The sequence below is a fragment of the Natrix helvetica genome (assembly GCF_964273705.1).
Source record: "Natrix helvetica genome assembly, chromosome: 1".
Lineage (NCBI taxonomy): Eukaryota > Metazoa > Chordata > Lepidosauria > Squamata > Natricidae > Natrix > Natrix helvetica.
In genome coordinates this window covers 230,965,819-230,978,663 of record NC_138548.1, presented here as the reverse complement: position 1 = coordinate 230,978,663, position 12,845 = coordinate 230,965,819, and the positions used below count along the sequence as shown (strand labels likewise).

The 12,845-nt window shown below is 39.1% G+C and overlaps 1 protein-coding gene across 3 annotated transcripts in view; it reads left to right on the top strand.

Moving 5' to 3' along the window:
• The window catches only part of TEX2 (testis expressed 2), a 126,633-nt gene that overhangs the window by 86,339 nt on the left and 27,449 nt on the right, over positions 1-12,845 (top strand). For all 3 annotated transcript variants that reach the window (XM_081933578.1, XM_081933576.1, XM_081933577.1), the window contains exons 4-6: positions 617-950; positions 4,622-4,869; positions 9,635-9,781. In XM_081933578.1, the coding sequence (XP_081789704.1) occupies positions 617-950; positions 4,622-4,869; positions 9,635-9,781 (729 nt within the window). The remainder of the gene's footprint in view (positions 1-616; positions 951-4,621; positions 4,870-9,634; positions 9,782-12,845) is intronic.

The window sequence follows — 12,845 nt, the reverse complement described above, 5'->3', positions numbered from 1 at the left end:
AGCTCAATCTCTGTGATGTTTCCCAGTTTTGACAGGTTGTCATTTTAATATGCTTCTTGTCTCATCAAAGAATGAGTGAAGTTTCTACAACCATCTGAAATCCTCTCTGGCCCTGTCTGCTGTGATCTTTAAAGTATTTGTATAACCAGAATAAAATGGTTTAAAATAAACATTGGATAGTTCAGTTGATTTGTAAGATTGCATGCTCTTTATGATTGCTGATGAAATTACAATTATTCGGCACATATGCATACCCATTCTCATAAAACGTGCTATGGCTGTTCTTCAGTCCACCATACTCCTTAAGCCTTGTTTCCCAGATTTTTGCAGGAAAGGATGTCTAGTAGCAAAAAAATAATAATGCTGGGCTGATAGAGATTTTCCCCACACCAAGTCTTTCCAACCTGTCAAATAAAATACAACGGAAGCCCAAATATAATTTGTTCCAGAATTACAGTTCCTAATCCATATTTTATCACTCCTGAATATTGGGCAGGCAACTTGCCCAATGTTGCTTTGACTTGATTGTTTCTTTGATTATGGCAATGCATTAGTATTCTGTAGTCTCTTCTCTAATGAGCTGAAACATGAAACTCTCTCACAACTTGGTTTGCAGATTTATTTGGTTCCCAAAAGTTTGGCTCGAAAGCGAGTCTGGAATAAAAAGTATCCAATCTGCATTGAGCTTGGGAGACAAGACAATTTCATGGCCAAAGCCCAGACTGATAAAGAAACCTCAGAAGAAAAAATCTCTCTAGAAAAGGAAAACGGTGAAGAAATCTGGAAAGCCTCTCAGGATGGCGCAAAGTCTGGGACCCAGAAGAACCAAGTGCTTTATTTATTTGCAAGGACAGGTCGAGATAAAGAAGAATGGTTTAGGAGATTCCTTGTCGCCCACAAATTAAAATCTGAAGAAAAAAAGCCAATTGTCGTTTGGGGAAACAAGTCAGGTAAGGCACCTGTTTGCTTATTCTATTGAGACTTTGTGTAATAAGGTCAAAATATCAGTTTATTAAAGTTAATTGGGATTAATCTGGAACCCTGGTAGCACAGTGGTTAGAATGCAAGCTTGCTGGCTAACTCTGCCCACAGTCTGGAGTTCAGTCTTGAAGGGGCTCAAAGTTGACTCATCCTTCTGAAGTCGGTAAAATGAGGGCCTAGATTGTTGGGGCAATATGCTGACATTTGTAAACTACTCAGAGAGTGCTGTAAAACGCTATAGGATGGTATAGAAGTCTCAAGTGCTATTGCTATTGCATGATTAAGAAAGAACTCTGCTATTCAGTGAGTTCATCAAGGAATGCTAAATGTCTTCCAAAGACATTACATTTTAACAAAACTACATTCTAATGGCCTGCCTTATATAAGTGGTTGATTTGAGTAAACATGGAATTAATCTGTCTTTGATTGTTTTTTCTTGCAAAACAATAATTTAAAATGATATGAGATGCCAATATATTTCCAGAAATAATATACATTTTAGGCAAAAGTATTTTAAAGGTTGTTTCTTGAAAGGACTTAATTTTACTTTATTAATACTAAATATATAGTTCAGTTATCATTATTCATAATGGTACGATTTTATGACGTTTTAACATTATAGGAATATTAGACTTCCTGCCAAATTTTCTCAAATCTTCGTTTTAAACAAGTTTTATTGATTTTTACAAATTTTCCAAGGAAAAAGGGTTCAAAGGGGTATGATAACATTTTGAGAGCTACATCGTGCGGGGGAGAGCAGTCCCCCCAAGTCTCACAACTTTTAAAAACAAGAGTTAAAAGGAAAAACCTCAACATTTGAATAGATATTAGCAGTTTTGAGTTTAACACTAAATCATCAGTATGTTTCAATCATTTTGTTTTGTATCACTTCCGTAAAAGTACATTGTAACAACAATTGCAATAATGTTTCAAATCACTTTTGTGACCTGAGCCTTCTAATTGTTGCATCCTCCCGCCTGCTGGCAGAGCCTCAGCCCCTCCCTCCCTCGACTCTTGTGTACCATCCCCCATTTCATCTAGGAGAGCATTATATTTTTTAGTGAAAGCCTCTGCCTCCACAACTGTGTTGATTCTTATTCTGCTGCCCTCCCAGAAAATCAACATGCCTTCTGGTAATAGCCACCTGAACCAGACCCCTTTGTTATATAATGTTTTTGCTAGAGAGGAATATTTCTTCCTCCTATCTCTTACTTTCTTTGGGATCTGCTTAAGAATGGTTATTTCTTTATCTTTATATTTTAGTGGTCCTCCCCTTTGAGCTCCTAGGACCTCATCTCTTGTGGTCTTTCTAAGAAATTTAACATGAACTTCCCTTGGAACATTGTGTGTTCTTGCATAGGCTGAGTTAATCCTATAGATCAGGTCAATATCCCACCCAAGGTGTTGTTTATCTCTATTAATGTATAAACACAAGACCCCTTGCCAAATTTCTCATGCATGGATTTTGCATGGTATTTCGTAGACTTCTTGGTTTTCTAGCTGGTTTTTGTCTTTAGGGTTTCTTAAGATGTTGGCTATTTTGGGTCAATGTTGAAGGCTGTCTTGATATTATGTTTGTGGAGAGTTTTGCTGATTTTATCTGTGTTGCCTTTGATGTAAGGGAGGTGAGCGATGCCGTTGTCCTGTTCTGTGTCTTGGTTCTTGGGGGGAGTCTCCCTTTGGATTAGGTTCTTTGGAATCCGTTGGAGATTAATACGTTTGTGAGAGTGTGTAATTCAGTTTTCAGGTGGTCTTTGTCGGCTAGGCCTTTGGTTCTAGAGATGAGGGTCTTGGCTCCCATCACCATCCTGCACAGTTGATCTGTGCAGGATGGTGATGGGATTGTGTGTTTAAGTAGTGGTTGGGGTGTGTTTTTTTCCGGTAGATGGTGTGTCCTAGGGAGCCATTACAAAATCCAGTTAGAAAACCAAGGAGTCTACGAAATACCATACAAAAGTTGCCCTGCAATATACATAGGACAAATGAATAGGAGAATAAATGCAAGCATCGCAGAACACAAGAATGCAGTAAGAAAAAAAGAAAAAACGTCCTCCCTTTTCCAGCACCTTAAAGCTACGGGACATGAAATTAATTTTGAAGGAACCAAATTAATCTCCAGAACTGAACACTTCAACAAGAGAATAATTATGGAAGCTATTAAAATAGAGAAACACCCCCCACAACATGAATAAACGTGACGATACCTCCCGCCTACCAGACATCTGGAAACTAGCCCTAGTCAACAAACGAGCCCCACCCACCACCCAGGCCGTTACAACACAAAACAACAATGGACACATAGGCAGCACCAATCAGCACCAATCTACCAATCATGATACAACCACACAGCCAATCAATCCACTTACTGAAACAACGCCAGCATTCCACCCCCCACCCCCACTAAGATTTATAGAAAGATGGCAGCTCCGACCATGCTTTAAGCTGAAAACACCAGCCTGAAAATGGCGAGTGAGACCTCGCCAAAACCTTATACCCTCTTTTTTATAATAATTCTGGAACATTCTTTTTTAGAATTGTGGCTCACCCAAAAATTTAAAACTATCTCTTTAAAGTTAGTAGGGGCTGGAAATTTGGCCATAATTGAACCTTTGAGCATTTAATAGAGCAATAATTACAGAAGATGTTTAGGGAAGTAATATCTCAGTTTTTTTTTTTAAACAACTGAAATGTATTTCATTAAACATAATGCAGATTGCTCAAACACAATTTACAAAGTCTTTGCCTTTATTCCAAATCAGCCTTCAAGTTATCTGTGTGCAAAATATTTGCACTGTTTATATATAAACATTTGGCCAAGCTTATGACAAACTTCTAACAAGCTGAAGTATAGTTCAGAAACGTTTCCTCTTAACCCAGTTTATGAAAAACCCTTTCACAGAAGTGGGAATGATAATGGAAAGTGATTCCACCTACTCAGTCTCGTAAAACTTCTAAATTGAGGCTAGCGGGTGTGAGTGTGTTTGTGTTTTTATTTGCTGACATTCATGATTCTTGGATTTTTAGCTTTGCTTTCATTTAGGTTCTTTTCTAGTCTAGAATTGTTCAGTGTATCAGATTTGGTGCAGAGTTTTACATCCCCAGCTGTCTTCTTTCTAAAATTCTCTCTCTCTATTTACTATGATTTATTTTCAGACTGTTTCTTGTAAACATTGCCAAAACCTGCTTTATATATGGTACTGAAAAAGATGCATGACCAGATAGTTTACTTACGTACCATTTGCCATAGAATAGCAGAGGGCAGGGGGAGGCTTTCCAGATGTTATTGAACTACAATATAATACCCAGCATACTTCACTATTGTCCATGTTGGCTGTGTCTCTGGGAATTCAACAACAACTGAAGGCTACAAAGTGATGTCTCCTGTGGTTTACGTTAAAGTCAAAACTATTATAAAGTGAAATCTTGAATAGATTGTGTGGAATAGTAATGTGTCTACTTCCATAATAAATATATTAAATAATGGTGTATGTTTACCGCCTTGTCATATTGACAACCTTGTAATTTGCTTGAGTATTGGCATCATAATCTTCTGTTTTTTTCATTCTGTTTAATTCTTATGTTCCACATTTGATTATGTATTGATGCTTTACCCATTGTTTTTCCTTCTTATTGTATTCAGGCTTCTTACCAGGACACAGTCGATCCAATAGCCAGTCCGGGATTCTTACACACAGTCGCAGTAGCAGTAAAGGAAGTGTAGAAGAAGTCCTTCCTCAGCCAAAGCTGAAGGACTTGGGTCTTAGCATCAGACAGAAAATACTTTTAGACTATAATGTGTATATGGCAAGGTGCATTCCGCCAGAACACCCAAGCCCTACGGTTAGTCCCGTTCACAGTGCTGACAGCAGTCCCACAGCTGTGAAAAAGGTGAAGTATATTCTTTAAATATTGCTGATTGAGGTTTTACGATTTACCTTGTAGTATTTGCTAAGCTCAAGTGGGCAGGGGTTGTTTTTTGTTCCCAAAGAAGTGTGGGGCTAATAACATTTCCACGGTAGCCTTACTTTCTCAACATTATTTTGATGCATCTTAAAAGATTTCTACAACAGTAGATATTTCATTTAATTCTTACACTTCTAGGACTACCCCATCAAGAAAACTACTTTGATGTTAGAGAGCAAAATTAAAAATATTGCAACAACTGTTCTTTTTAATAGAAACAGAATAATAATAATTGGGACTTCAACTATTGTAAAAAGATGTGTACTCAAGTATTTATTTAAAACACAAGCTATTTTAGGTTGATTAACAGAAATATGTTCTAAATTCACAGGAAGAAATCATTTCAGGTTTTTGGGTCCCGGTACTTAAGTATTGTGTCCAATTTCTGGGCCCCACATTTTTAAAATGTTTAGAAAAACTGAAACAGATTCAGACCAGAACTGTGAAAATCACAATTATGAAGAAAGATTCTAAGATCTAGCCTTAAGAAAGCAGACATGTTTGGAATAGAGGAAATAGAGATGATTACAATTTTCAAAAAGCTGAAAGATGTCACTCAAAAGATAAAGAGGCAGTTTGTGGTTAAAAGTCTTGATTAGTATTTGGGATTCTGGGAGTTCTAGCACTCCTTTTGGCATGACAGCCAGCTGGGTGATTTTGGGCCAGTCACACACACTCAGCATAATCCATCTCAGCAGGTAGTTGTTGTGAGGCTAATAGGAGGAAGCATTACATACACTGTCTTAAGTTGTACAAAATAAAGGTCTTGTATAATCAGATCAGTAAATGATAATAAAGACCTGTTCGCTCTCATTCCAGAGTGTAGGAGGTAGAATAATGGATTTCAATTACAGGAAGGCAGCTATTATATTGGGAAGTCTTGTTCTGTCCATAAGAACAACTTGACAGTGGAACTAATTGCCCAGAAAAACTGTAATTCCCTTTTGCTGAATATGTTCAAGCAGAGGATAGAATAATCTTTTGTGGAAATGTTTACTTTGAATTCGTGTACTGAGCAGCTATTAGATTTACCCCATCCAAATTTAATTCTACGAAGATCATCCTTTGCATACCCCATACAGTCTCTTCTGTTTTACTTGGGAGTGTCTTGAATACTGTTTATAAAATGTGACTTATTTGCGATTCTTTTCTCTTCTTGTTTGTGTGTAACGTCCACCATTGACGCTTGTGTTTTTCCCATAGTGAGTGAGGTAAGCTCTTGAGCAGTGAGGTAGAGGGTACACCAGCTCAATCTCAGTCCTGTCTCATTTTCCCAGCACAATGGAAATGCAGACCAGGTTACTTCAGCAGATGAATGACTTTCTTAGAAATTAAAAACATTCTTTCCCCCTACCTGGAAGCTCCAACTGATACACACACTTAAAACCAGGGTGTGCATTTGTAAAAGAGTAATACAAGTCCCTTCTATCAACCATTTAAATAAGCAAAGTTGATATACGGTACTCCTTGGAAGATATTGTGGATGCAAATACTTTTGTGTTAACTAATCTGGTACTTATTAATAGCATGTTAGCCATATTATCAAGGTTGGCAGAGAGACCGGTGCTAAGGCAGCACATATAGATACTATCTTGCCTTCCTACTAACATTCAACTATCCCTTCCTTTATTGTTATAGCAGACACACACACACACACACACACACACCAGTAATAGAATCACACAATTGGCAAGAATTGCACCTGCTTCTGATTCGTACTTGCACTTAAATTTAAATTAACATCCAGAGACCCACATATTTAATCTCTCACAAACAAGGCTCCGGCATGAGCAACTTCCCCAAACAATAACCACAATAGGCCCTGTTTGTTATCTGGAGGCAACATTGAGAGGTCTATTCTTCATACTTCAATCTGTATAAACAGTCATATATGTCTATGAGTAAATTTGTATTAGTTCAATAACTTGTATTAGCTGAATCTCTGAATTCTTTTTCTATCCCCTCTCTTTCTTGGACACAGGTCAGTCACAATTGATTTAACTGTGGAAGCTTTTTCCTGTTCATTTCAAACCAAACCCCTCAGGCATATGTCCTTCCTAAGTGATGGATGGCTTTGATTTACAATTATATACCTTTACAATAGCAACTTCCTCAAAGATTTAGATAGGGAATGTCTTTATGCTCCCCCTGAGATGCAATGAGGGTCATCGGGTTAAAATAACACACAAAAAAGAGGCAATTATTATGGCATTTGTGTTATTGTTAAGCTAAGTGGCACAGCAATACAAAATGCTCGTTATCAGATAGGAGGACAGCCAAGGTGCCTTGGGCAACCCCATCCAAGTTCTTTGTAAATTATTTACAATTTACAGCTGTAAAGTATTGAACTGTGTTTATGCCCTTTCCATTCTTTGCAAACCTGAAGGTTTTCTCTGATCAGCGTCAGTGCTAGCTTCAGCTAGTTGGGAATCCAATGATTGCTGTAATTTTTGCTTCTTTAATCAGACACCCATTTTGGATCTCTTCAGTCATTTTGACTTTATGTTTTAAGATGAGTATTTGCCACCACCAATGTATCCCTTTGATAGTAACCATAGCCCAATGCCATGCTCCAAACATAGTGGTCCCATTGGTAAGATCCAAGGCTACCCAGGCATCTTGAGGAGTTGTTTTTTTTGTTGTTGATAAGATGCGAAACTGACCTTCATTTCATCATTAATTGGGAAGTTATAGATAATGAGGAATGCATAGGTCTTCCCACTAACTTTCAGATAGCCTGGCCATAGTCTTTTGCCATTTGTTAACTACAGACATTTTGCCAAAATGTCATCTCAATCCCACATATGGTATATTGTTGTTACCCAAAAGTTTTAGGAAATCTGTTAAAAGCTTCAAGATTAATAGAAACACAGTGGAATCACTGAGAAAAGATTCACTCCCAGTCTTATCCAAGATTAAGAAGGCATAAGGTTCCTTACTGTAGGAACTTAGTACCCACCCCTCTCCTAGAAAAATGAAATATCTTGGGAAATATTGAAAAGGCAGAATATTATATTTTCCTAGATCAGAAATGAAGGAACATGTTTTTAGGCAGGAAATAGACTCACTCTTAATAGCCCCCACCTTTGTCAATGGGCCATTAGGAGCCCTGAGCTAATCTACTCTACATAACAAAGAGGATTAGCCTTCTACAGAAACTCAACACATGGGATCTCAATCAAGCTTGGGACTCAAAAAGACACACAACCTACAAAGTTATCTAAGACCACTACCCCCAACCCCTGGGAGTATGACTACTAATCAGAATACATTTCTTGTACAGGAACAGGAAACAGAGAGGTGGGGCTGAACAGAGGGTATAAAAAACCCAGGAACTCTCAGCAAGCCCCTTTTTCCTCTCCTTTCTTCTTCACACAACATCTGGAAGCATGTGACCCCACTTTTCTGTTCAGGAACTAAAGCCATGTGATCCTGTCCACATTAAACCATCTTTCCAAGCAGCCTCCATGTTTCCAGTGTCTTTTTCCCCACTTGGAGCTGAACCCAGAAGGACATTTCTTCCAACATTACTAAAAGCTACTGTGATCATCAGGCAAAGCAGAAACCATTGTCAGATCCTGTCAAAGGAATATCCTGGGGAAGAAGCTTTGAAACCGGACATGAAAGTGCATAAGATCAAAACATTTTTCCAACTTCTGATTGCTGTTGCATAGAAAAGTCTATGATGGGAAAGGATGCCAGCTTTTAATGAAACACAGCTGATGCTACTCATCTCTGACTGCCAAAGGCAGCAGCTCTCTTCTGAAGAGAACTGGATGAATGATTTTAGATCGGTGTCAAAGTCTTCATAGGCTGAATTGAGGCAAGGCTCTGCTTGGTTTCTGTTTCTTGGGACCCCAGTTCTTCAGCCTGTTAGCTTCCAGTCTTATTCCTCCTACACTGGTGATTTACATACTGAAGCATCAGCTGACTAGCTTGGATAGTCCTATATTAGTCTCATTCACATGAAATATTTTTAACTTGCTGTTGTTGGAAGAAATGTCCTTCAGGGTTCCAAGTGGGGAAAAAGACACTGGAAACATGGAGGCTGCTTGGAAAAGTGGTTTAATGGTGGACAGGATCACGTGGCTTGAACTCCTGAACAGAAAAGGGGGATCACATGCTTCCAGATGTTGGGTGAAGAAGAAAAAGAGAGCGAGATGCTGAAAGTTCCTGGCTTTATGCCCTCTCTGGCCTTTGATCTTGAGCTTGTATTCTGATTGGTTGTCATGCAGGGGCAACTCCCTAGGCTGTGTTTTGAGTCCAAGTTTGGTTGAGCATTGCTTCTTCCCAGGTGCCCTGTGGTGCGATGGGTAAAGGGCTCATACTATCATGCCTTAATCCCATCACCCTGGAGCTGAAGGGAGGAGATCTTTGTTATGCAGAATAGACTGGCTCAGGCATTTTAACAGTCCATTGACAAAAGTGGGTGCTATTAAGAGAGAGTCTGTTCCTACCTAACAACATGTTTCTCCATTTTGTATCTAGGGAAATATAATATTCTGCCTTTTCAATATTTCCCAGGATATTTCATTTTTCTAGGAGAGGGTTTTTTTTTAAACTTCCTACACTGTTAAGTAAAAAAAATATTTCAATAAACATGTTAAAATTAGCTGTTCGTTTTATATATTCAGTAGTAGCATTGTGAAACTTATTAAAAGTAAGTTTTTTTAAAAAAATCTCTCATCAGTTGCTAACCACCTCCCAGAGTGAAGATGATGAACAAGAAGCCTGGGTCAATGCTCTGCTGGGAAGAATCTTTTGGGATTTCTTGGGAGAGAAATATTGGTCTACCTTGGTGTCAAAGAAAATACAGATGAAGCTCAGCAAAATAAAGGTAGGAATATGTTCCTCAGTTTCCACCATCTGTTTGGGTAGCCCATTCTTGAAGGGAACTGTTTAAATCTCTAGTGCAGGATGCTATCAAGCAACCTGTCAAGGACTAAACCAGTCTGTTTTTTTCTTGAATTATAACATTGCTTGGCATGCTTATCATAACTGTTTGTTGGACTTGGTAGTTTCTGGACACTTTTGGAAGATAAATGTTTCTAGAGGCTTTCTTCTTTTGTCTTTCTAATACCTGAGGGAGCACCATTTTATTTTTATTTGAACCGTTTTAATTCCATTTGTTAGCTGGAGTAAACTCCTGGAACAGGTACAAAAATTAGTAATAGTAGTTCTTGCCCCAGACAGACATCCTAAAAGATATGTCATAAAAGGATTGGGAGGGAAAAGAAAATGGAATGTCAAGAACGGAAACATTTTGAGAGAAAAGATGGTAACCTTTGCAGTTGTAATGCAATAGGCCTGCTCCCTTTTCTGCCTTGACTCAAAAGTACTAAATGAACCTTCATGGAGATAATCTCCCAGGAGATCTGATACTTTTCCCCCTTTAAAGATAAAGGTAAAAGTTCCCCCACACATGCGTGCTAGTCGTTCCTGACTCTAGGGGGGGGGGGGTTAACTTTGTTTCTAAGTCGAAGAGCCAGTACTATCTGAAGACATCTCCGTGATCATGTGGCCGGCATGACTCAACACTGAAGGCGCATGGAGCGCTTTTACCTTCCCACCAAAGTGGTCCCTATTTTTCCACTTGCATTTTTAACGTGCTTTCGAATTGCTAGATTGGCAGAAGACTGGAACAAGTAATGGGAGCTCACTCCATTATGCGGTGCTTGGGATTCAAACCACTGAACTGCCAACCTTCTGATCAACAAGCTCAGCATCTTTGCCACTTAACCACTGCATCCCTTTCCCCCCCTTAAGAACCCCCAAAATAAGTTATATTTAAGAATATGAACATAATTTTGTCCTCCTTTTTAGATTTAGAATAATTCTTCCAGCAATCATTTACTTGTTGTGCACAACTCAATGCTTGTGTGTTGGCTTCAGTCAGGTCCATCAGTCCGCAACAGTCTGCCTGTTATTTCAAGAGCTGGTTGTTCATTCGGATTTTCATACGAGTGAAATATTTATCCATACCAAGCATTAATCTCCAGGACTATCAGAGGTATCAGAGAGCCAAAGGCAGAGGTTCTGACAGGTACTGTTTGTGCCTCCAGTCTGCATACTTTTGAATAATAAATGATCCAAGCACTGTTTTTGTTTCTCTGTTCCCCTAAATGAGTTTTAAATGAAAATGTATGACCCAAGGTAGTGCTGCGATTCAGCTGTGCCCCATTCAGTTAATTCCTCTACGTGTCTTGATTGCACAAATGAAACAAGAGGACTAACTTCCAAATTAGCTGGCAGCATAAATCATCAGTTTTCCTAATACTGTTCTGCAAGAATGATTGTATATTAGCATGAAAACAAATTTCCCATTTGAATATTTTAGTAGAGATAGCCATTTGGCATCTTTTAAAAAAGCAACTGCAGCCAATGTGGGTACTGATTGATGCATCTGTATATTAAAGCCTACAATTTTGGACACAAAAGCTTGCCTTCCAAGCTCAGCCAAAGCTTTTATTGTTCTTTCTACTAAAGGCTAGGAACATTTTGTTCAAATGTCCATGAAATAATAGTGTTCTGATATTGGAAATCTGTCTGGAGTTCACTAGGTCGGTTGAATTAATTATTGACACACCCTCTCTCTTATTCATGTCATCTTGGTAATGATCTTGTTGCTATACTCAGTGTTGCTACAGTAGTGATCCATTAGGAGCTAGGAAGACGGAGGACCTATTTAAAGCTTGAGCACCAGAAAAGCTAGGAAAGTGGTGTCAGAATAGTGAGGAGAAAAACAATACTGACAAGAAGGAAAATTCCCCCAGCTAAATCAGGACAGCTATCACTACATCTCTTAAGAACAACCTTTCACAGTTTGACACCCTACAAATGCACTGAGAAAACATCAGGGTGAGAAAGATTTTTAAGATGAACATTTTGTCAACTAGCTTATAATTATGAAGTCATACATTAATCTAGTAAAATGTACTCTCCCTTTCCCCTCTCTTCCACAAGACCTTTTGACCAGGGGTGGGTTTCAATTTATTTTACTACTGGTTCATTCGCTTGCTCGTGCGTGCTGGCATGCACGCGCAACACTTCTGTGCATGCGCAGGAGTGTGCGGGTGGGTGGGCGGAGCCTCCCGCCGTCACCACCATTTCGGCCGATCTGAGCTGAACCGGCAGAAACCCACCTCTGCTTTTGACAGATCCTTATTTTTTTTTCTTAGTGCAGGGAAAGGCAAGTCATTTGGGGTTTATGGACACATTTGGGATTATGAGACGCTGTTTGTCAGGCACAAGCAACCTGAGCCACTCGTGAATTGTACCAACTAGATCAGTGGTTCTCAACCTGTGGGTCAGGACCCCTTTGGGGTTCGACCTTTTCACAGGGGTCACCTAAGACCATTGAAAAACACATATTTTCAAAAAAATACGGAAAACATAAAATAATTTTAAGGTTGGGGGTCACCACAACATGAGGAACTGTATTAAAGGGTTGCGGCATTAGGAAGGTTGAGACACCCTGAACTAGATATTTTATTGTTGATTATCTATATTACAAGAATTTCTCCAGACTGCCTGCCTCCCTTGGGAAATAGCAGATACAGACCTAAATGTTTTACCTCAGACTATTCTCTCCTGAACAAACTCTAAACTGGAATGTCTCTTTACTCTCTCTAGAGGGGCACCTTCCCCCACAGCTGGTAATTCCACCACATTGTTGAAGATTTTTAAATGGATGCCGAGGCACTGTCATTCACAAGTTTGATGTAACCCTTTGTGTGTTACCCTACTTCCCTTCTTCTTTATTTTTAATAGAAATAAGTATCTTCTAGAACAGTGATGGCTGCTGTTTTCCTCAGGTGCCAAACGTGCACGTGTGCACACGACAGTGTGCGTGCGCAAGCCCACACCCATAATGCGATGCCCCCGTGCTCCCTGACCCCCTA